General features: G+C 41.4%; 2 protein-coding genes across 3 annotated transcripts; one reads left to right on the top strand and one right to left on the bottom strand.

The window, feature by feature from the left end:
* Positions 1-47: 47 nt before the first annotated feature.
* Positions 48-7,537, bottom strand: sept10 (septin 10). Of its 2 annotated transcripts, XM_041878653.2 has the most exons (11): positions 7,385-7,537; positions 7,046-7,102; positions 6,726-6,840; positions 6,263-6,458; positions 5,790-5,976; positions 5,121-5,282; positions 2,898-2,994; positions 2,606-2,774; positions 2,328-2,460; positions 1,885-2,069; positions 48-1,245 (listed from the first exon to the last, which is right to left on the bottom strand). In XM_041878653.2, the coding sequence occupies exons 1-11, from the start codon at positions 7,409-7,411 to the stop codon at positions 1,230-1,232; spliced, it is 1,344 nt and encodes a 447-aa protein (XP_041734587.1). In that variant the 5' UTR covers positions 7,412-7,537; the 3' UTR covers positions 48-1,229. The 2 variants fall into 2 exon arrangements, with proteins under 2 accessions (XP_041734587.1, XP_041734588.1); XM_041878654.2 differs by lacking the exon at positions 7,046-7,102.
* Positions 7,538-8,929: 1,392 nt separating this feature from the next.
* On the top strand, positions 8,930-11,462 carry LOC121568079 (ankyrin repeat domain-containing protein SOWAHC-like). The gene has a single exon (XM_041878656.2). It carries the CDS (start codon positions 9,322-9,324, stop codon positions 11,050-11,052), a length of 1,731 nt encoding a protein of 576 aa, XP_041734590.1. The 5' UTR covers positions 8,930-9,321; the 3' UTR covers positions 11,053-11,462.
* The last annotated feature ends 14,009 nt before the right edge of the window (positions 11,463-25,471 follow it).

Below are 25,471 nucleotides of genomic sequence, written 5' to 3'. Positions count from 1 at the left end.
TCTTCCAATTCATTAGTACAGTGAAATAACGACATGTGTTAGCGGTATGTATGAAACATATCATGTTTTATTTTTGGTGATATAAACCCTTCCTCCTCCACACCTAAGAACAAACCTCAGTTCATATTTGAGAGTTAAGAAAAAAAGCTGTGTACAAAAATATTGCAGAAAAATGCTTACATATTATACAGGTAAGAGTTACTTTCAAAGCTATCCCCTCTGAGAGGGAAAAAATGTCTGGCAATTATCACGTCAATCATTCCACACACAAAACATACTATATTGCTGGTTAGATGCATGACAGTTCTTTGCAATATCAAAACCATTTGACGTAGCATTCTATTCAGAAAACTCATTGAGCAAAAAAACATGGTTTCACTCTTCAGAAATGAATTCCCATTTCAGCAGCTGCTTCATTCTTTAGCGTTTGAATAAAATACAAGGAAGACATCTGTGGCAGTAAGGTATATAAAAGGCATACAATAAGTGTTTTTAAAAACTCATTTCAATAATACCTCAGTGATTGGAATGTAACACATGCGGTGGGTAGAACTTAGCTCTGGTCCAGCTCGTTGGTGCGCGTTCCTCCGCTAATGTAACATGAGGTGAGGAACGTGCACTAATGTCCTGGACCAGAGCTAGGTATTACTATACATGGAATCCATCCAGAAACCCATGAGTCTACAATAATAATGCATAGAATAAATATCAAGCTATATAATACACACTAGTGGTGAATAGCATATTTAAAAAGACATGCACATATATATTCTGCTATCTACAGAATTAAAGTTGAACAAGTTCAAGTGAAGGTTTACACACATTATGTGAATACTCTAAAGGCAACCCAGTAAGAAAACTAATTCAGTTTGGACAATTAAATACATCTTGAATGTCACTGTACTGTTGACCATCAAACAAATTGTTTTTCTGTTTATTGTGAAGTACAGTATTTTCAATGATAACCCTATCCAGACCTTGATAATTTGGCGCCCTCTAGCTGTAGAAGTTAAAAGTAAAGTAATACAAAGGGTGACCAGTATTATAAGCTGTAGAAGTTAAAAGTAAAGTAATACAAAGTGTAACCAGTATTAAAAAGAGAACGTTATCAATACTCTGGTTTTAGACTAATAAGGCAAACAATGATGAATATCGATAAATGTATTCCATTTTGTATTTATTTGTCTTCTCTCTGACTGATGGGAGGTGGTCTTTGTCCATTTATTTCTTCACATGAACCCAGAGCTAAAGAAGACCCAACGAAAAAGAGGAAATACAAAATCAATCATTTTGAGAAATCTGTGTCAATACATCAAAACACATATATACTTATATTAACTAAGCTTTCCTATCAACTATCAAAATCAATAGTTTCCTCTCATCTAAAAACACAAACTGACCCTGCTTCCCTCACTATCATCTCACTGACTTCACAGGTTTCTGAAGCAACAGTTGTGATTTTGGTTAGTAGCCTCATCACAAGTCAAGTTAACATCCTTAGCTTCCATCTCTAGGCTCCTGTCAATCAGAAATGCAATCATCACACTGTGATGAACTCAAATGACTGTATAATGCCTGCAGTCCACACACAAAACATGTAATTCTGGGGTACATATCTTTTTGTTAGTCTCTGCACATGCATCATGAAATTGAGAGGGGAAATAAAGTTTGAATAGGGGAAATAAGTTATGATAGAACTAGGATAGATTAATGTGATTAATAATGTGTAATAGAGCTTTGAGCTGTCCAAAACATGTCCTGAAGGGAATTAAGCGGCTGTCCTGAAACTTATTTTACAATAACATGCATCATACTTTTTGCGGTCTTCGTCCTTTTTGCAACCATTTAGGCCTATGTAATTAAGTATCAAAACTTGTATCTCACTTTTTACGGTCTTTGTCCTTCTTGAGGTTGGCGTTAGTGTTGAAGGACTGCCCTTGGAGCAGCTCGGTAGCTGCTTTCTTCTTGCTAAAGGTGTTGATCTCGTCCTCCAGAGACCTTCTCTTCTCATCCAGCTTGCTCTTCTCCTCAGAGTGCAGTCTCTTCAGCTGCTCAAACTTACCTTGCAACTGAGGGAAAACATCACACGTCAGTGTTTTTAATACATAGCATTTCTAGTGCTTTTCTAAAACCCAAAGACGCTTCTCACATTGATCTCTTCAACCAAAAATACATTCATTTTATATGAAAGATCATTGAAGATGGGTTTTCTGTGATGATTTCACCTACTAATTTTTTGTTTCGGCCCCGTCTATGCCTACATATATCTCTTCCTGACCTGTATAGCATGCTGTCTCAGTAGGACACGGTGTGTGTGTGTCCAGTACCTCTCTCTCAGCTTCCTTCAGCTCAGTCTCCTTCTCCTTGACTCTCTGGACAAACATCTGCCTCATCTCCTCCTCTCTCCGCTGCAAATCTCCCAGGAACTCGTGACGCTTGGCTTCATAGGTCTCCTGCAGGCTACAGACACACACGGTTTCATACAAATATACAGCCTCCTCTCGCTGTTCAATGTTTTTTTCACAGATCTCTTCATCTATGCAACCTACTTATCACAGGCCCAAAATGATGATAACTGTGTGTGCGCACACTGCTCTCTCCCTACCTGACTGGCTTGCTCTCTGGGTTTGTGTCTGTGAAGCCCATCTCCTCCAGTTTGCAGCGGCGGTAGAGCTCGTAGTGGCGCGTGTGGGTCTGCTCCCTCAGGTCCTCCATGTTCACACAGATCAGCATCTCCCTCAGCTTCACAAAGTCACAGTGGTTCTCATTCTCCACTGAAACAAGACAGACAGACACCTTTTACCTCCTGGCATTTGTACTGCAGAGCCATAGACACTTCACTTCAAAGAAAGCAAGCTGTAAGCCTGAAGTCTACATGGTAAAACAGGTTGACCTACCTTGCACCACGCCCCAGGGATACTGCCGAGCTTTCACCATTTTGTTTCCAATCTTTACCTCCTCTGAGCTCCCCACAACAGCAAAAGGCAGGATACCCTGACAATAGCAAATAGATCATAGGCATATGAGACACAGAGTACATTTACATGCACACTAATAAGTCAATATTAGAATGATTAAGTAGGCAGAGTATGGCATCAGTCATGTAAACACCGAACTCTTCTTATCTTCAAATCGGGTGTACGGTCATAATCGAAGTAAGCATACGCTACGGTTGGGCAGTATGTCGTAATTTACTATATACCGGTATTGATGCACGGACCGGTTTGGGTTTTTTCTTTACCTTCTATAACGGTATTTTAAATGTTTGGTTTGTTAAATGTGATATTCCACTCGTCTCTCTCCCTCCCACCAATATGTTGATGACAACGATGCTGCTTTCCACTTTGCTTCTTAATATAAATCCACAAGCGTTCTATAATGACACTATTAGTTTGTGTACAGTACCAGTCAAAAGTTTGGACACACCTACTCATTCAAGGGGTTTTCATTATTTTTTTTATTTTTTCTACATTGTAGAATAATAGTGAAGACAAAACTATGAAATAACACATATGGAATCATGTAGTAACCAAAAAAAGTGTTAAACAAATCAATATATATTTTAGATTTGAGATTCTTCAAAGTAGCCACCCTTTGCCTTGATGACAGCTTTGCACACACTTGGCATTCTCTCAACCAGCTTCATGAGGAATGCTTTTCCAACAGCTTTGAAGGAGTTCCCACATATGCGGAGCACTTGTTGGCTGCTTTTCCGTCACTCTGCAGTCCAACTCATCCCAAACCATCTCAATTGGGGTCGGTGATTGTGGAGGCCAGGTCATCTGATGCAGCACTCCATCACTCTCCTTCTTGGTCAAATAGCCCTTACACAGCCTGGAGGTGTGTTTTGGGTCATTGTCCTGTTGAATAACAAATGATAGTCCCACTAAGCGCAAACCAGATGGGATGGCGTATCGCTGCAGAATGCTGTGGTAGCCATGCTGGTTAAGTGTGCCTTGAATTCTAAATAAATCACACAGTGTCCCCACACCATCACACCTCCTCCTCCATGCATCACGGTGGGAACCACACATGCGGAGATAATCCGTTCACCTACTCTGCGTCTCACAAAGACACAGCGGTTGGATCCAAAAATCTCAAATTTGGTCTCGTCACACCAAAGGACAGATTTCCACCGGTCTAATGTCCATTGCTCGTGTTTCTTGGCCCAAGCAAGTCTCTTCTTCTTATTGGTGTCCTTTAGTAGTGGTTTCTTTGCAGCAATTCGACCATGAAGCCTGATTCACGCAGTCTCCTCTGAATAGTTGATGTTGAGATATGTCTGTTACTTGAACTCTGAAGCATTTATTTGGGCTGCAATCTGAGGTGCAGTTAACTATAATGAACTTATCCTCTGCAGCAGAGGTAACTCTGGGTCTTCCTTTCCTGTGGCGGTCCTCATGAGAGCTATTTTCTGTATATTACTGTCTGCAACAGATAGTTTGTCTTTACTTAGCAAATGTTTTTCTTGTTAGCCGCTAACCGCTAGTTAGCTGGCTAGCTAATAAATGTACTGAGTCAGAGCAAACATATCTAGCTAATACACCCTGATACCAGTGCTGTTGTAAGCCTAAATCAGCATGTTGTTTGTGCAACAGTATCTTCTAAATCAGAGAGGAATAGGCGAAGCATTAATATGTTATCTGTGCATGTGCTAGCACCAGCCGAGCGAGCCTCCCTCTTTAGCGTGAGTGAAGTGAGTTCGGTAACAATGAAAGTAGGAATATTATAAGTAGTTCTCATACAAACTTTTGATGTCCGAACTCTTTCTAAAAAATAATGTGGTTGCTGTGGTAGAACATTTCTTTTTATTGCAGATTTTCTGCATTTATCAAAGTTCCATCAGGTAGCCTGATTTCTGATGTGTCTATGTAAACAGGATTATTAGGGAAATCATTCTTCTTGCAAAGCATGTACATTTTTTCATCAAACTATTATATTAATCTGACTATCTACAATAATCGTGTTACTGTGTGCATGTAGCCATACTCACTGAGGTGCACTGTCTAGCACAGTCAATTCACCACTGTGAGGAATGGAATTGGGCAGAGATCCTGAAAGATGCCAAGTGAGTGCACTGACTGTGTTGGCTGGAACCAAGGGAGTGTTCTACAACTCACATTCATGGCAGTGTTGATCGTGGAGACTGTCTCGTCGTCAGTAGGGAACTGGTAGATCTGGACACCGTTACTGACCAACTCACTCATGATCTTGATCTTAAACTTGTGGAGCTCGCTCTTGGAGATGGTGTCTGCTTTGGCGATGACAGGAATGATGTTGACCTACAAAAAATACACATAGTTTGTCTTATAAATAATACATTTTCTTTCTGAATTGACATTATTCCCTCAAGAATCAAAACAGGACATATCGTTCATTTTACAAGCAGAAACAAATTCCCTTTTGTGAAAGAACAGTACTGTAAAACATACAACTAAAGCTCAGTCAGGACAGACTTCTGTGATTGCCCAATGGCTGAACTAAGTCAACATTCTGCTTTGTCAGACTTGTTTAGTCCTGTCACAGTAACACAGTAGTAATTACTCATCATGCAACTCCCAGTTTTTACCAACCACCATGAAAAACTTCCTAAACTGCCCAAATACTCCACAACACTAAATAAAATGAAAAAACACACCCTCAATTCTACATTTAAAAACAACAACAATTATGAAAAAACAGTTAATATTTATAGACTAATGCTGTATAACTGTGCCAGAAACAAACTCAAAGGAGAGAGAAGAAAAAAAATGCAAGAGCGACAGCTCCTTTTAGTTTTAGGACCTCACCTTGCTGTCCAGTTTCTTCATGGTGACCAGGTCCAGGGACTTGAGAGAGTGTCCTGAAGGGGCGATGAAGTAGAGACAGGCATGGATACGGGAGTCGTGGTAGTTGTGAAGGGACCGCTTGATCTTCAACTCCTCCTGTAGATACGACTCAAACTGGGTGTCAATGTAGTCCACAACATGCTGGTAGCTGCCAAAGGAAACATTCAGAGAGGAGATATTCCATCAGAAGTTGTGTAGCGTATGTGGTAAAACAAGTGATTTGTGGTGGATAGAAATGCTTTGTTTTGTCATTGAGCATAAATAATGGGGGTTATCAGGGTCATATTCATTAGGGCATAGGCTACCGTAGAAAAACGTTTTGCAACGGAACACTAAAACAAGGGTTTCTTAAGTTATTGACAAGTTCAGATAGGCTGTTAGGTTTGGTGCCTAATGAATATGACCCAGGTATATCATGGCTGCACTTCTCTCACCTCTCCTGCTTGTTCATCTGGTCCCCAAAGCCCACGGTGTTGACGATGGTCAGCTTGAGTCGCACGTTGCTCTCCTGCAGGTCATAGGTCTGCGCTCGCAGCTTCACCTTGGGCTCGAAGTGAGACGACTCAAAGTTCTCAAAGTTAGTGTTGAACAGTGTGTCCATTAGGGTGGATTTGCCAATACCCGTTTCGCCTGGATAGTGAGGGAAATACTGTTTGCTAATCTTAGTGATAACATTTCCTTGTAAAATTAGGGTCAAACTTGAGGAAAATGAACAAACCATTTTAGACAGTTCCAAAGAATGACATTGAGGATTCTGGGCTCAAGTCCAGAATAAATGTTGGGATAATGTATCGAGGAAATGAACTTACAGGAAATGTGCCTACATTTCTTTCCATCTAAAAAGGGGATACTGGTCTGGTGGCTGAACTTTTAATGTAACATCACAACGTTACTCACCAATACAGAGGATATTGAAGCAGAAACCTTGACATGTTGATTTGTTGACCAGCTGGTGAGGTAGGCTGTCGAAGCCAACATGGCCAGACAAGGACAGGGGCCGGGCATTTTTGTCCTGTTATAGGGAGACATACCCTAACATTAAGCCAACTCAGTATATGACAATATCTGACTACAGCTTGGACTGGTTAACGTAGGTAAATCATCTTCTATTCCTATGTTTTCATTGTGTGTACACTACTTACCCATACAAGGCTACATGTTCATTTGTCTACAGTACACACTGAAACGTTTATCTATTTCTATGAATGACACCCTACCTGACCTGTCCCTTTCTTTACTGACACTGCAGGAGATTGTGGATAGACCTGGAAAGGCTGGAGATGGCAGATCCGTTTCAGCAGCATACATTTGGCTAGATGTTGTAGCTAGCACACAAAGTTAACTTTCACTGGCTGCCACATCGGCAAACTAACCCATGCGTTGGCAAACTAACTAGACAGATCATGGCTAATTTTATTCTATATGCACTTCATACATTCATTCTTGCTCAAAGACGACCTGGAACGTAACCATGCTAACCAGCAAGCTAAACGTGCCTTAAGTTTTACAACTGTAAATATACATTATTTAGCGATTCAATTAAACACAACAATTACCCCCTGAGCAACTTCCGACGTAGTCATCTCGGAATACAGTAGCTAATAGGCTATTAGTAATAGCTACAAATACTAGCAGGCTGTAAACAAAATAGCCTCAACTAAAAACTTTGAAAAATCGACTACCTACGTAGCCATGAAAGGAATGTAGGCTTGCAACCCTTTTTAATGGCTGGGGAGACACGAGTGACAGTTTTATTGTTTGTGTTTAACAAAATAAACGATATATCTTATAAACATATGGAAGTATTACATCTTCTGATTTTGTGAAATGTATCCATCCAAGTCTGAGTACAGAGTAGTTATTTTGAACTGCAAGGTTGTTTGCTACTATATAGAGACCCCCATAGAATTAATGGTATAAACCACTTTTCCGGAAATTCGTTGGCCATACATAGTGTGAAACTAAGTAGACATTTTGGTACATTGTGCGACTTAGACTGACCGACCGCTAATATAGACTCCAAAATGGCGTTTCAAGGGTCACAGTTTCCCAATGTAGTAGTTGCTAGGAGGCGTGGACAGAGATACTTTTGAGGAGATGGGAAACGCCATTGAAATCGTATTAACGCCCATTGTGTACGTTTGCCATGCGTCGTCAATGGGCCGCGCGGTGCATTCTAAGTGATTATGGGACAAGGAGTGAATGGGAGTCGATTGGGCGGTAGCTCAAAAACCCAACATTAGCATGAATTTAGTGAACTAGAAGGACAACATTATTAATATTTTCCGAGATGTGAGATAATTAACTTGTTCTCTGAAATATTGTATAGCTTTTGAATCGTGACATTACGTACTTTAGAGGAAAATAGGCAGGTTTCTCGACTCATAACCTGATTGTGAGAAGGGATTACGAGAAGATTAGTTTTGCAACCACGTGACGCAGCATGACACGTGAACGCGATCGTTCGACAGTCTGCTGTTTGTGGCGTTATGCCGCTTTCAATACAACTGGGAACTCGGAATTGGAAACTCGGAAATCTCCGACTTGAGTGCGTCCAAACCAATTTGGAACTTGGGAATAGATTTGAACAGCATCCAACTCGGAATTCCAAATCGGGAACTCGGGCCTCTTTCTAGTGCTCCGACTTTCCGACCTTAAGATCACTGACTTCATGATTTGATCCGAGTTTCCAATTCCGAGTTCCCAGTTGTATTGAACGCGGCATAACGCCACAAACAGCAGACTGTCAAACGATCGCGTTCACGTGTCATGCTGCGTCACGTGGTTGCAAAACGAATCTTGGATTTAAGCAAACATTTTTATGATACCAAAACAATAATCTGTAACAAACAGAGTTGACTGCGTTTTGTAGACTTTACCCTTGGCCAGAGTTGTACAAAATTTGCGTTGTTTAGAAGGAGTGCAAGGGCGAATCGAGTTAATGCACACGCGCACTTCAGAGCAGGCGTTCCCTAACGAAAATATGCAAATAAATGCTATAACACGCCAATAGGATCTCGCTAGATCGTGCTTGGCTCTGCCCACCTCCTTGCTTGTTCTGCCCACCATGATTAATTTGCTCCCATTGGAAACTACAGGCTCTGGTCTATTTTGGGTTATACATTCCTCCATTCATTGCCCAATGGGATTTCTATCTCCTCCTTTCTTAAATATCTGGATCGCTGTGACCATAGAAATAAAAGGGATAGACAGGTCTGCTTGCAAAAGAGGGTCCTCCCGACTCAACTCTGGGTGGGTTGACAGCTAGTTCTATTAATTTATATTCTGTATCGAAGAAGCACAACAAGGTCTGTGAGGATGATGTGATGGGACAACACCAAGCAGGGCAGGTGAAAACCGTAATTGTATAGGTTGATTCAACTAGCTAATTTATAAACATAAAAAAGAACGGAAAGATTATTTTTTAGATCTATAAGTGGTTTACCGAAGCCTACTTGTATTTATTATTATTTTTACCAGCTAATCTAATGTAATGGCGACCGAGTGCACCCAAGAAGCTGTCGTACAATTTCTAACGGAGCGAGGAGGGAGAGCGAAAAACCAGGAATTAATTGACTATTTCAAAGCTTTTTTCCCCGACGACCCTGACCAGAAAGCAATTGTTCGGGATAAATTCAAGGGATACGTGGACAACGTCGCATTTGTAAAGTTGGAGAATGGAGGGAAATGTGTATGTTTAAAAAAGAAGTATCGGTTTTCATTGAAGTATACAGTGGAAAAAGGCAACGGGACAGGCACCTTATTGGAACAAGATATCAGCACCCCTGTCCTATCAAAATCATATAAGAACTTGATAGAAGATTGTGCACCACAACTGCATCTGTCAGTATCTTCTGATGGGGATGTGCGCTCTTGTGAAACCACTGCAAACGAGGAGGCACAACAAGAAACTTCACCTGGCTCAGGTTACGGAACTGACAATGCCCCAGGAATTATTTTGGAAGGTAACATTGGAGAAAGAGCTGCGTCAACATGGTCTGTAGTTCAGAATAATAGTTTATCAGACAATATGGGAAATGCGTTAGGCCTTGGTGGCAATGGAGAGCAAAAATTGACCAAGGAGGACATTCAGACATTGCAACCGCACGGCATACCGCAAATTGCAGTGATTGAGGCGTCACCTTTACCTACAGCCGCAGATGGCTCTATGTTCCACTTACCCGGACGTCCATTCCCAACTAATGCACAGGACAGCCTGCTGTCCAGTCAACCTTCATCACAGGACGGGGCAGACGAAGGCCAGTATTATGATTCACAACTGAGCGTATCTGGTAGTGACAGCAACACGCCTAAAGGTAGCCGTAATAACTTTATTGAGCTCATGATGAATAGCTCCCCCCAGGAGCGACGCAGCATGGTGTTGAGGAACTCAGTCTACCTGTCTGCAAAGTACAGGGACTGTGCCCGGAGCGACAGTGACTCCGCCTCTGTGGTTTCCTCTACTACAGACGAAGACAGTGCTTCAGTCACTCTGGACCCGTTGGAACACGAATGGATGATGTGTGCATCCGACGGCCAATGGGAGAGTCTCCACCGCCTCCTTTCCTGTGAACCGAACCTTGCCATGAAGAAGGATTTTGTGACTGGGTTCACCTGCCTGCACTGGGCCGCTAAGCAGGGCAAACAAGAACTGCTGGCGCTTATCGTGAACTTTGCCAATCAACACACAGTGCCCATCAACATCAACGCCCGGTCAAGTGCCGGCTACACGCCACTACACTTAGCAGCAATGCACAACCATGTTGAGGTGGTGAAGTTACTGGTAGGAGCCTATGACGCAGACATAGAGGCCAGAGATTACAATGGGAAAAAGGCATGTCAGTACCTTACAAACAGTGTGGCCATTGATATCCGTGACATCATCGGGGCGGGTGGTGGCGGCGACTCGGACTCAGAGAACACAGACTATGGGGATGGGGGGCGTTGGAGGTTGTCTAAAGTTCTCCAGTCTAATCTGATGCCCCTCAAACTGCTCAATCACAGTGAGGAGGACACCGGTGATGGAGCAGGCCAGGCCAGACAGAAACCCTTGCAAAGGAAATCATCCCTTAGCAAGATGAAGCCCAAACTTCAGAAGATCCGCTTCAGATCTTCACAGATAGTTCACAGCACATCGTTCCCAGCACATTGTGAGACAGAGGAGTTTAACGGGTCCAGGAAAGGCTCATTTAAATCCAGACCCATGTCAAATCTGTTTGGCTGAAGAAAAGACCCTAAGTGCTCTCGACAAAGAGCAAATAAACCACTACAGTGCAGGATGACTGGCACAATACTGCATAGTCTGATGTTACAAGTCTTTTTGTGTGTGGCATAGGCCTAGTCTGGTGTTACACATACTTAAGGGTTTTCCCCCCAGGCATTATATGAATATACTGAACTAACAGAATACGGTCTTACATGATCTATTGAGTAACTGGCCAGATTGCCACCCATGTTTAAGCTAAATATTTCTGTCTTAATCGTCTTATCATTCCCAAGTGGCCAAGTAGGTTTTACAGTACGTCTGCTTCAACCCTTAACATAGATGTAAAGCTGCCTGCAACCCACTGGGCACAGATGTCAGTTCAACGTCTAGTTTTGATTTACATTTTGTTGAGTTGTCAACTAGTGTGAATTCAATGTGAAATCAACAAAAAATGTCACCATGTCATTGGATTTAGGTTAAAAGTTGGGTGAAAAAAAGATTAAATTCTCTTATGTTGATGACTTTTTTTCAAATCCAATCTGTTTTCCACATTGATTAAATGTCTTCATATTACCTGTTTGGGTTAAAATTACATAGAAACAAGGTTGACTCAAACAGTTTTTGCCCAGTGGGAAGTGTTAAAACTTCCAAGTTATTTGACCACATGGTAGAAACAATGTAATTGATTTCACAATGCTTGGGAACAATTATATCTTATTAATGTCAGACTGTTAGTGATGCTATGAATTTATTTTCCCTTTATATTTAAGTTGCTTTAAGCACTTAGATTTTAAATCATTATTGATCCAGCTTTCCTACGGTGGATGCCATTCAGTCCACCTGAAAGACTTGAGATGGGAATTTACTTCCACTTTGTGTTCAAGTGGAGGATTGGAGGCCAATGAAAAGTCCTCTGGTCCTTTAAGTCTGTAATCAGGATCAGTAGAGGAGCTTTGTGCCACAAGGTACGCTGTTGTTGAGTGCATGGTAGGCCTACTGTGTGTAGTGCTATGATGAAAGATCAGGTTTCATAACTATTCACATTTAAACTGGTACATTTTTGGTCACCTTGAATTATACTATGCAGTTATACTCACTTTATGACCTTCTGATCATAGCTACTTATTTTGAGTTGTCTAAGGTTGCAGTTGTCTGGTATCATGTTGTAGGCTACACTCTGATCTGTTATGCTCCAGTGGTTATATATCAACAAGCTCCAGCTTGCTGACCCAGGAGAGCCTAGCTCAGCTGAGAGCGAGCGAGAGAGACTGTAGTGTACATATAGTGCCTTCAGAAAGTATTCATACCCCTTGACTTATTCCGAGTGGCGCAGCGGTCTAAGACACTGCATCTCAGTGCTTGAGGTGTCACTACAGACCCCCTGGTTCGATTCCAGGCTGTATCACAACTGGCCTTGATTGGGAGTCCCATAGGGCGGTGCACAATTGGCCCAGCGTCGTCCGGGTTTGGCCGGTGTAGGGCGTCATTGTAAATAAGAATTTGTTCTTAACTGACTTTCCTAGTTAAATAAAGGTAAAATAAATTCCACATTTTGTTGCGTTACAGCCATTAAACTCTTTAACTGTTTTAAAGTCACCATTGGCCTCATGGTGAAATCCCTGAGCGGTTTCCTTCCTCTCTGGCAACTGAGTTAGGAAGGACGCCTGTATCTTTGTAGGGACTGAGTGTATTGATACACCATCCAAAGTGTAATTATCAAAGGGATATTCAATGTCTGCTTTTTTTATTTTTACCCATCTACCAGTAGGTGCCCTCATATCCGCGGGAAGTAAGGGTGCTGAGTGCTGCAGCACCCCCTGAAAAATCAATAAAAAAACTATATATTAATAAAAAATATGTATACTTTTTTGAAAGGTGGTGCACTGGGACTTTAATAGTCATGTGTTAGCATTCTGCAGCGCCAGTGCAGGCAAAAATACTTGTTTTTGTGCAATGTTGCACTGAATTCTAACACTTATTTTGACTGCACTTTTTGTAATTTTTATAATCTCTTAAAAATGTTTTTTGCTAATAGAGTGTATATTTTCACATATTTAGCAAATCATTATGTCTCACATGTACTAGTCTAATTGTTTGTCGAGATTATATTTAGGGCCTAGTACTTATAGCATTAACTGTTTTGGAGGAATGTAATGTTTTCTCAGTCAATGTTTTTTATCGCTGAATAGTCTACAGTAATGCTACATAGTTTTTGATTTTGCTACTTGATTTTATTGTATAGTTTTGTATTCTTGCAAAATTTGCTCTTACCTTTTTATTATGCAATGTATTTTTATTTAATTTTTATCAACCACCTGCTGCTAATTATGATATTCAAAGGGCTGGATCCGTATTTCTCTTTTCTGTCTGTACATTAAATTATATTATTTTATAGTCCTCTTTTTGATTATCAAACAAAATAATGTTAACATTCAAAATCTGACACCTCACTGTCTGCAATCGTTTAAGATCCATGTTCAATACTCTCTGTCTTCAATAATGTATGCAAAGCTAAAGATTGTGTAGTTTGCATTTTCATAATTTGGAAACGTAGACCTACATGTTTGTGTTGCTTAACAGAAATATCAAACTACTGTTAACTCTGCCTTTACACAACCTGCGAAATAAACTGTCATAAAGTCACTATTGAGATCTGTCTTGTTCTGTTTAATGCAGCAGTCTGTCTGTCAGTAGTAACTAATACACTGTGTCCATAGTTAGGAACATTTCTGCTTACCCAGTAGTGCACACATTTATTTATACTGTGTGAAAGATGGCTTTTATGTTCTCTAAAGGGCTCTCAAACAAACATTGCTTTTATTGCCTGTGAATTTCTTTGCCCCAAAATAGTATGCAAAATTACACTGAGGGTTCATTGTGGGAAATGAGTATGCCACGTTTTCAATGGTAATTACTGTATGACTGATCTTAGGCAAATCTCAGCAGGTACTTTATTTTATTCCTCCATTGAGTAATGATGGAGTGGAATAGCATTGACACACCAATTTTTTTTTGTAAATCATTCAGTGAAATTAGATATTGACCACCTTAGCTCCACTCTACAGAGAGATATGTGTTTGTCCTTGACCGGGGCTATACATTACAGTCTGGGACAGATGGATTGAAATGATATAACTATATAATATATATACAGTGCATTCGGAAAGTATTCAGAGCCCTTGACTTTTTCCACATTTTGTTACGTTACAGCCTTATTCTAAAATTGATTAAATCATTTCCCCCCTCAATCTACACACAATACCCCATAATGACAAAGTGAAAACAGGTTTTTAGAAAATGTTGCACATTTATTAAAAATAAAAAACAGAAATACCTGATAAGACCCTTTTCTATGAGACTCGAAATTGAGCATAGGTGTATCCTGTTTCCATTGATCATCCTTGAGATGTTTTTACAACTTGATTGGAGTCCACCTGTGGTAAATTCAATTGATTGGACATGATTTGGAAAGGCACACACCTGTCTATATAAGGTCCCACAGTTGACAGAGCATGTCAGCAAAAACCAAGCCATGAGGTCGAAGGTATTGTCCGTAGAGCTCCCAGACAGGATATTGTCGAGGCACAGATCTGGGAAAGGGTACCAAAACATTTCTGCAGCATTGAAGGTCCCCAAGAACACAGTGGCCTCCATCATTCTTAAATGGAATACGTTTGGAACCACCAAGACTCTTCCTAGATCTGGCCGCCCCAGCCAAACTGAGCAATCGGGGGAGAAGGGCCTTGGTCAGGTAGGTGACCAAGAACCCGATGGTCACTCTGACAGAGCTCCAAAGTTCCTCTGTGGAGATGGGAGAACCTTCCAGAAGGACAACCATCTCTGCAGCACTCCACCAATCAGGCCTTTACGGTAGAGTGGCCAGAAGGAAGCCACTCCTCAGTAAAAGGCACATGACAGCCCACTTGGAGTTTGCCAAAAGGCACCTAAAGGACTCTCATACCATGAGAAACAAGATTCTCTGGTCTGATGAAACCAAGATTGAACTCTTTGGCCTGAATGCCAAGCGTCACGTCTACAGGAAACCAGGCACCGCTCATCACCTGGCCAATACCATCCCTACGGTGAAGAATGGTGGTGGTAGCATCATGCTGTGGGGATGTTTTTCAGCGGCAGGGACTGGGAGACTAATCAGGATCGAGGGAAAGATGGACGAAGCAAAGTACAGAGAGATCCTTGTTGAAAACCTGCTCAAGAGCGCTCAGGACCTCAGACTGGGGTGAAGGTTCACCTTCCAACAGGACAACGACCCTAAGCACACAGCCAAGACAACACAGGAGTGGCTTCGGGACAAGTCTCTGAATGTCCTTGAGTGGCCCAGCCAGAGCCTGGACTTGAACCCGATCGAACATCTCTGGAGAGACCTGAAAATAGCTGTGCAGCGACACGCCCTATCCAACCTGACAGAGCTTGAGAGGATCTGCAGAGAAGAATGGGAGAAACTCCCCAAATACAGGTGTGCCAAGCTTGTAGCGTCATACCCAAGACACGAGGCTGAAATCTCTGCCAAAGGTGCTTCAACAAAGTACTGAGTAAAGGGTCTGAATACTTATGTAAATGTGATATTTCAGTTTATTATTTGTAAAACATTTACAAACATTTCTAAAAACCTGTTTTTGCTTTGTCATTATGGGGTATTGTGTGTAGATTGATGAGGGGGGGGGGGGAACTATTTAATCCATTTTAGAATAAGGCTGTAACGAACAAAATGTAGAAAAAGTCAAGGGGTCTGAATACTTTCCGAATGCACTCATATATATATAAACAATTTCAGGCCATCAGTGATGTGTACGTCGAGGAAGTTGAAGCTTTTGACGCTCTCCACTGAGGCCCCGTCGATGTGGATGGGGGCGTGCTCTCTCTGCTGTCTCCTGTAGTTCACAATCAGCACGTTTTGTTGACATTGAAGGAGAGGTTATTTTCCTGGCACCACTCCGCCAGGGCTCATAGCCTTGTACTTTAGGGCTTACAGTATATAGGGCAGCCTGACAACCTAAAGCTCCTATCCAATAGGTACTGCTCATCCCTTAAAAGACAGGCAGTAGAACCTACGGTTGCATCCCAAATGGCACCCTATTCCTTACATAGTGCACTACTTCTAACCAGAGCACTATGGGCCCTGGTCAAAAGTAGTGCACTATGTAGGGAGTAAGGTGCCATTTGGGACGTATCCCAGGCAATAGAGCCCAGACGGTAGAGATAGAGTGAGAGGACATCAGAGAACACAGGGCTTTGTGGAATTGCACACAGTGGGAGTTTGAAGTTGAAACGGCTGACGTGGAATGTGGATCAGAATGAGTCACTAGAGGCACTGCTCCCATGCTAACTCTGTATTCCTCTCTCTCTCTCTCTCTCTCTCTCTCTCTCTCTCTCTCTCTCTCTCTCTCTCTCTCTCTCTCTCTCTCTCTCTCTCTCTCTCTCTCTCTCTCTCTCTCTATATATATATATATATCCCTCTCTCTCTCTCTTTCTGTCTGTCTCTTTCTCTCTCACTATCTATGCCTGTCTGTCAAAGGATGTTTACCTAGCTCAAGGCTGATTATCTCACACAGGCCAACCAACAGGTTCAGAGTGACACAGTCTCTCTCCACGTATCTGTTTATGATTCAGGTTTTAAGCCATGTCTAACCTCTTCCAATGGATCCTGTCAGACTGATAAGAAGACTGAGTGGCAGACGGTCTGCCTGAGTCCTTGATATGTTGAACGTCATTTTACATTTGACCTCTGTTCAAGCCTCAGCCTGCACATCTCCTTTGACCTTACCAGTCTAATGCGTTCAATATTCTGTTTGGGCGTTACCTTAATAGTCTACTCCACCTATATGACTCAAACCATGTGTTTTGGTTACCTCCAAATAGACTTCCATCTAGTTTGTCGTACCCCTGAAACACTCCTTACCATATAAAGTGGTTCATAAGACCTCATGGCCTTCGTTTTGCACAATCCAAGGTTAATATGCTCAGAAGTTTTTGTGACCTATTTTACAGTGAGATATAAATGCCACCTTGAGTTGGTACTTTCTGAGTAAGACACTGAACTGCCCTAGCAAGTCCACTAGATGACACTGTGTGGCAAAGCCATTCTCTCTCTCACTCTCTCTGCATCTCCTGCGCTCTCTATCCCTTCTCGGTCTCTTTCTCCCTACCCCATCTTTCCTCTCTCTCTCTCTTCCCCCTATCTCTATTCCCCCTCTCTCTCTTTCTCTCCCTCTTTCTATCTGTCTCTCTCCCCTCTTTCTCACTGGTTAATATCATAGATGAGATGGGAGTGTATCATAAATTCAGCGGGAGGTGTAATAAATCCTATGTGGCTTAGCCTTCACATTGTCACGGACAGTCGCTAGCTGTGTTAATGAGGACACTTAATCTGACACTGCTGGGGATTGAAATGGGATGTGGGCTACATGAATCAACTACTCTGACTAGATGACTCTGTGCATCCCAAATCCCTATCCTCTATATACTGCACTACTTTTGAGGGCTCTGTAGTGCACTGTAGGGAATAGGGCCCTTATTCGATTTAGTCAGATTCAAGTCTCTCTGATCTAAAGTAAAAATACAATTTAATTTGTTGCCTTCTACCAATGTGTCCCATTCACACTGGCAGACTTACCATTAGGCAGATGAGGAAATTGCCTCAGGCCTCACATCATCAAGGGGCCTCATGAGCTGGGCATAAAAAATAATAATTATAAAAATAATAATTTCTCCGCTTGAGGCTCCCCCATGCTCCACTCGAGGCATTATAAATAAATAATAAAAAATCCCCATCAAAATATTTTCTGTTTAAGATAGAGATATTTTAGCATGGGCTGCATCTCAATTTTCAGCATCCGCCGATGTCGGCTTTCTGCATCTGCGGTGGAAGGTGGCAGAGCTACAGAGGTGATTGTCAGACGAGGAGACATCTCTAACATCGGTGTTCTCCGTTTTCCTCTACGACCCCCACAAGTGTCAAGGTAACCCGGTACTTGGCCGAAAAATTAATGGATGTGAATAGGGTATTTCCAAGTCAAAGGTATACAGGTAATTTCACTGTAAAATTATTATAATTATTTTCTGAGTGTGCTTATATCTCTCAGATATAGGACAGACACTTCAAAACATACTTCCTTTTGATTACATGTTTGACTATCTGTTTTTCCATGTATGAATCTGTTATTCAATGTGTTTCTATGGGCTAATAGCAGAAAGGCCAAATTCAATGTATCATCCAATAATTTTTATATACGTGCAGTACCAGTCAAAAGTTTGGACACACCTACTCACTCAAGATTTTTTCTTTATTTTTACTATTTTCTACATTGTAGAATAATAGTGAAGACATCAAAACTATGAAATAACACATATGGAATCATGTAGTAACCAAAAAAGTGTTAAACAAATCAAAATATATTTTATATTGGAGATTCTTCAAATAGCCACCCTTAGCCGTATTTTATTTATATCTACAGGGGTCCTAAAATTCTAAATCAAATAGCTAAATTATCCTTGGTATAAGCATCTTAAAACAATTCCATATGTTAGCTTAGTAGTAGTCTCACATTGCCATACCTCCAAAATCACGTCGCTCTCACGCCTCCCGTGGACGTCTGGAGAATTTTGTATTGCAAATTATTTTTGAATGGTACACTGGCTCCCAGCAGCAAGATTATGATTGGATGTTACATTTCAAGAACCTTCCCCCCACATGCCCATTGGTGCTACGTGTTATGTTCGTCATTGTTTTCAGACTGGGAAGGACACATTTTGCAGAGAGTTGTTCCATATGCTAGTCTGCAACATTGCAGAAAATGGAAGAAAACCTGGAGGAAAATCTTAATTATGTTTTGTCAGAAGTGTGCTCTATACACACAATCGACATACTGTACATCAACATTTTTTGATGGGATTTTAATCAGCGATTTCCCGGCCATCCTCAACATAGACTGTAAAATGAATCGCCACGCACTGTTGCACCTACGACACTAATCTAGTGAGCACTATTGGAGCGCCGGCCAAGCAAGGCATTTGATTGGTTTGACGTGTAGCGAGGCGTCACTGATTTACACCGGGTGTCCACCTCTATTTAGCTTTTTTTTTTGCCAACTTCTCCAGGTTTACCTGTATTAGGGAAGTCTTCTTATATTATTATTATTATTATTATTATTATTATTATATTATTATATTATATTATTATTATAGTATATTATTATTATATTATATTATTATTGTTCTCGACGAGGCTAGCTTAGTAGAAACCCAGCCTCGGGCCATTATTCTCTAGGGCAGGTGATTTTATTTGGACCCCCAAGTTTTCTGAGCCCAAAAAATATACATAATACAATTATATATATACTGAATATATATATATATATATACTTTTTATTTGTTCTTTTTTTTGTTGGACATAAGACTGTAAAAATACCAGCAAATCAGCTCCAAGTGATTTTAATTCCCACGCCTAATAGAGAGACAGCATCGCTTGCTCGGATGCTTTCTCCGGTGGTGTAGTTTCAGCCACTTGCTAATTGACAGAAAGTTGGCGGGTGCACAGTGCACTGTTCAGATGCTGGAATTATTTTGGATGAACGCGTGAAGGTAACCTACTTTTTGAAGTGATTTGTTTGACAATCAGATGAAAACATAATGACTGGTTGTGTTCATGGTACATTAAAAGGTAATACCTTTTTAAAGTTTTTGTTTAGGGGGGGGCTCAGACTGGCCTCTGCCTGGGCCTCCAAATCACTAAGTCCACCCCTGCCCATTCATTATAGTGTCAATGGGGGCCATAAATGTCTAATCTAGGCTCTGTGTATGTCCACCCTGCTCAAACCAGAAATTCACAATACCATATGAAATCCACAATGAGACCAATTCTGTGTTCAGGCCTGGCCATGTTCATTAATTATCCTGTATCATCAGAGGCATAATTCGTTGGCACAGACTTCTGTACTTCTGTACAGTCTCCTGAGTGGCGCAGTGGTCTGCGATGCAGTGCTAACTGTGCCACTAGAGATCCTGGTTCGAATCCAGGCTCTGTCGCAGCTGGCCGCGACCGGGAGACTCATGGGCGGCGCACAATTGGCCCAGCGTCGTCCAGGGTAGGGGAGGGAATGGCCGGCAGGGATGTAGCTCAGTTGATAGAGCATGGCGTTTGCAACGCCAGGGTTGTGGGTTCGATTCCCACGGGGGGCCAGTATAAAAAATACAAAATACAAAAATGTATTCACTAACTGTAAGTCGCTCTGGATAAGAGCGTCTGCTAAATGACTAAAATGTAAATGTAAATGTACATCTACCATTTACCTTACCATGACCTTCCCTTAATCTTAGTCGTGAACATAATAAACATATTGGATTATCTGTGAAATGTTCTCTGACCCTGACTATGAGAAGGACTGATGCTCCATTCCTCTAGGCTTGAGAAGGTTCTGAGGCTGGTCCTAAGGCTGACTTAACATATATAGCCCCCGATGTGCCTGTACTGCATGTTCACTAACAGACAGTGCTGTGGCTGTCACAGATGATGTGTACATCTATTCCTTGGACAACGACAAATCCTATTTTACCGTCTGGCCATGCCGTATTGAAATATCTGCCGAGACACAATCCATTTCCTCTGAAAAGGCATCACAAGGGAGAGTGGTGTGTGTGTGGTGGGGATTTCCAAGAACAGTCTTTCAGCCACAGAATAGACTAGACCCGTTATTTACATGAGCAGACCCATTATACTGCTATTCATTGTTGCATTATACATCTAATTAACTTTAAATAGACCCTCTACTCAGATGGATGATGGATCATCTTAGATTTATTTATTACACAGACTAAGTATGCTAAATTGAATCCTGAGCTGACATGGTTAAATCTCCAGTGGTTCAAGAGAACATTGCATAAATGGGAAAGAGGATGCACATGAATGGCTGTGTCTGAATTTTTGTAATTATGGTAGAGTGTGTGTAAGTAATTGCAATAGGAAACAATGTATAGTTGATGTAATTAGTGAGACAAGAATTCTGTTTGTGTGAGTGTACATGTACAAATATGACAGAGTTTTCTGTTTGAAAATAAACACCTACAGTTGAAGTCGGAAGTTTACATACACTTAGGTTGGAGTCATTAAAACTCGTTTTTCAACCACTCCACAAATTTCTTGTTAACAAACTATAGTTTTGCCAAGTCGGTTAGGACATCTACTTTGTGCATGACACAAGTAATTTGTCCAACAATTGTTTACAGACAAATTATTTCACTTATAATTCACTGTATCACAATTCCAGTGGGTCAGAAGTTTACATACACTAAGTTGACTGTGCCTTTGAACAGCTTGGAAAATTCCAGAAAATGATGTCATGGCTTTAGAAGCTTCTCATAGGCTATTTGAGTCAATTGGAGGTGTACCTGTGGATGTATTTCAAGGCCTACCTTCAAACTCAGTGCCTCTTTGCTTGACATCATGGGAAAATCAAAAGAAATCAGCCAAGACCTCAGAAAAGAAATTGTAGACCTCCACAAGTCTGGTTCATCCTTGGGAGCAATTTTCAAATGCCTGAAGGTACCACGTTCATCTGTACAAACAATAGTACGCAAGTATAAACACCATGGGACCATGCAGCCGTCATACCGCTCAGGAGGGAGACGCTTTCTGTCTCCTAGAGATTAACGTACTTTGGTGCGAAAAGTGCAAATCAATCCCAGAACAACAGCAAAGGACCTTGTGAAGATGCTGGAGGAAACAGGTACAAAAGTATCTATATCCACAGTAAAACGAGTCCTATATTGACATAACCTGAAAGGCCGCTCAGCAAGGATGAAGCCACTGCTCCAAAACCGCCATAAAAAAGCCAGACTACGGTTTGCAACTGCACATGGGGACAAAGATTGTACTTTTTGGAGAAATGTCCTCTGGTCTGATGAAACAAAAATATAACTGTTTAGCCATAATGACCATCGTTATGTTTGGAGGAAAAAGGAGGACGCTTGCACACCATCCCAACCGTGAAGCATGGGGGTGGCAGCATCATGCTGTGGGGGTGCTTTGCTGCAGGAGGGACTGGTGCACTTCACAAAATAGATGGCATCATGAGGAAGGAAAATGATGTGGATATATTGAAGCAACATCTCAAGACATCAGTCAGGAAGTTAAAGCTTGGTCGCAAATGGGTCTTCCAAATGGACAATGACCCCAAGCATACTTCCAAAGTTGTGGCAAAATGGCTTAAGGACAACAAAGTCAAGGTATTGGAGTGGCCATCACAAAGCCCTGACCTCACCCTATAGAACATTTGTGGGCAGAACTAAAAAAGCGTGTGTGAGCAAGGAGGCCTACAAACCTGACTCAGTTACACCAGCTCTGTCAGGAGGAATGGGCCAAAATTAAACAATTTAAAGGCAATGCTACCAAATAGTAATTGAGTGTATGTAAACTTCTGACCCACTGGGAATGTTATGAAATAAATAATAGCTGAAATAAATCATTCTCTCCACGCACGCACGCACGCACGCACGCACGCACGCACGCACACACACAAAACATACTACATCTAACAGCATTTGTCAATGCGGCAGGTAGCTTAGTGGTTAAGAGCGTTGTGCCAGTAACCGAATGGTCGCTGGTTCTAATCCCCGAGCTGACTAGGTGAAAAATCTGTCGATGTGCCCTTGAGCAAGGCACTTAACCCTAATTGCTCCTGTAAGTCGCTCTGGATAAGAACGTCTGCTAAATGTAAATGTCAACATCTAAGACACCACAGGGAGGAAGAGGGTTTTGGTACACTTCAGCTTTCATTATTGTGGAATTTAGCATTCACAGCCTGTTCCAAAGGGCCTGTATTCTGTTCCCATTACTATAGGCTGTCTCCAACACAAGAATGTACTCAGTTGCCCTTTTTAAAAGGAGATTAATCGTAATATAGATAAATTAAAGGTTCAGTCATCAATTGATTGTACCCGTGACTCACACTAAGGGCTGGAGTCCATCTGTATCGCGAAGTATTGCGGAAGATCCGCTTTAAAATGTAAAGGTAATTTCCGATGAAGCGTTTACTATGCAGCATTTACCTTGAATTCAGTCTCCGCGAACGCGGGAACATTGCCTTTAAATTTCAATCGAGCGATACTGATTGAATCCAGCCCTAAAATAAGTTAGGGTAATGCCAGCAAGGCAGCTAGCAGATGGTGCATTCTCTGGTGTTTTTCCATGACAGAAAATACTAATATACTCATTGAAGCATTTAGCATGAGCTCTTTTGAATAATCATATTGGTAAGGTAGCTTCAAAACACACAGGGATCTTTCTCCCAACTGTGCTTAATTTTCTGCTTGATTTCTATCTCACTCTTGCACAAATACGAGGAATTAATCAATATAAAGCCTGAAGGAATAGCACAGGGTTTAATCAGCCCTATACTCTCACTAGGGTTCAAATTCAGCCTGGCTCTTGCTGTTTTGTAATTAAAAATGTTAATCGGAGCAAATCGCCAAATCGCCAACATGGAAACATCCACTCATACACAACAGCCATATTAATCATCATTAATCCAACAGCCACACAGTACATCAGTACTGCAGTCAAATTACCTAGTGGCCTAATGGGTGGAATGTTATTAATATTTTTCATAATTTCATAATTAATAAACATTATTTAACGAAAACACACCAAATCCAGTGTGTCTATGTCAAATGGTTTTGTTATATTTCAGTCTTCTGTGATGTACACTATCAGTCAAAAGTTTGGACACACCTACTCATTCAATGGTTTTGCTTTATTTTTACTATTTTCTATATTGTAGAATAATAGTGAAGACATCAAAACTATGAAATAACACATGGAATCATGTAGTAACCAAAAAAGTGTTAAACAAATCAAAATATATTTGCCTTGATGACAGCTTTGCACACTCTTGGCATTCTCTCAACCAGCTTCATGAGGTGGAATGCATTTCAAATAACAGGTGAGCCTTCTTAAAAGTTAATTTGTGGAATTTCATTCCTTCTTAATGCGTTTGAGCCAATCAGTTGTGTTGTGACAAGGTGTGGGGGGGGTATACAGAAGACCACTCTTTAGGGTCAAACGATTGGTCTCTGTGAATTAGTTTCATATGGCCACGTGTGTATAATCCCTAAAGGACTTGAACCCACAACCTTTGCGTTTCTAATGAGCCACACTCTAACTGAGCCACACGGGACCACATGGAGCTATTACCTAGCTGAGGTGCCCCAGGACCCGGTCTTATCTACGCTGACTAAGGTCTGCTGGAACGACCGCAGGGAACAAGGCGATAAGTGCTAGCTTACAGCTCCCCTGCACCACCCTGTGATAGAACAAGAGGATGTCCTGTACATATATAACTAGAGATGGCTGTCTTCCCACAAATCACTACAGTCAATGAAATAGTATTCAGTACTCACTATATATCACACAGCACACATAAACATAGAAACACATCTGAAGCTTGAACATGGGGTTAGTGAACTTGCGGCTCTAAAGCTTTAGCTATCTGTTTGAGACTGTAATAAATTGCATCGATGCAAAATAAAAGCGATAGGAAAAGATGCAACCTGATGATACAACCTGATGCAGAGCTAAGGGTCGAAACGTTGTCTCCATAACACATGCATGGGATCACAATTACTTTCAGACCTGATGCAATTCTTTTTTCTTTAAAAGAAGAAAGAGGAAGAAAAAGAAAAACATGAAGACCAGATCACTGACTCTTTATCCTCTGGCCATTGAGACGTGGCTGTGCTGCTGAGGCCGGCCCAGTATAGTTTATAGATTCACACTGATATAAGCCTCTCCTCAATCAGCGTGGATTTATACAAGAGCCTTACCCAATCTCAGGAATAATATGGAAACAGAGACATGGTAAACATCCTTGTGTAACTCATGAATAAAACATTGGATTTCCCTGTGTGTCTGTGTGTGTGTGTGTGTGTGTGTGTGTCTGTGTCTGTGTGTGTGTGTGTGTGTGTGTGTGTGTGTGTGTGTGTGTGGCCTACTCTACTCATGGTGCCTGAAGAGCACAGTGTTCTAAGCTGTCCTCTGACACACATTAGGTATGACGCGCTAGCCTGAAGAATGACAGATTGGTTTGTCAGACGCTTTGAAAAGACTGATGCCCTGCTTGCAAGCTATAGGGGTATTACTTTCACACAGTAACATAATAAATGTCATGCCCTGTCCGTGAGTGTGTGCCCATTGTTATGAGAGTTACTGGATCCTTCTTACTTAGCTAAACGTCTACACACGGAATGAATGTCCTTGAATGAATCATCTCCCATCATTCTGACAGTGCCTGTGTGTGACGTCAACAAGACCTCCCCCCCACACTCTATTGTCAATATGTTGAAAACGATAATACAATTTTGTCAACCATTACACATTACTGCACACAGTAGATTTAAGATGCAAGGCAAAACAAAGCTGGGATAGCAA

The sequence above is a fragment of the Coregonus clupeaformis genome, chromosome 6 (assembly GCF_020615455.1).
Source record: "Coregonus clupeaformis isolate EN_2021a chromosome 6, ASM2061545v1, whole genome shotgun sequence".
Classification (NCBI taxonomy): Eukaryota; Metazoa; Chordata; class Actinopteri; order Salmoniformes; family Salmonidae; genus Coregonus; species Coregonus clupeaformis.
Note: the sequence above shows the minus strand (reverse complement) of the source record. Positions and strands in the feature narration are given on the sequence as shown.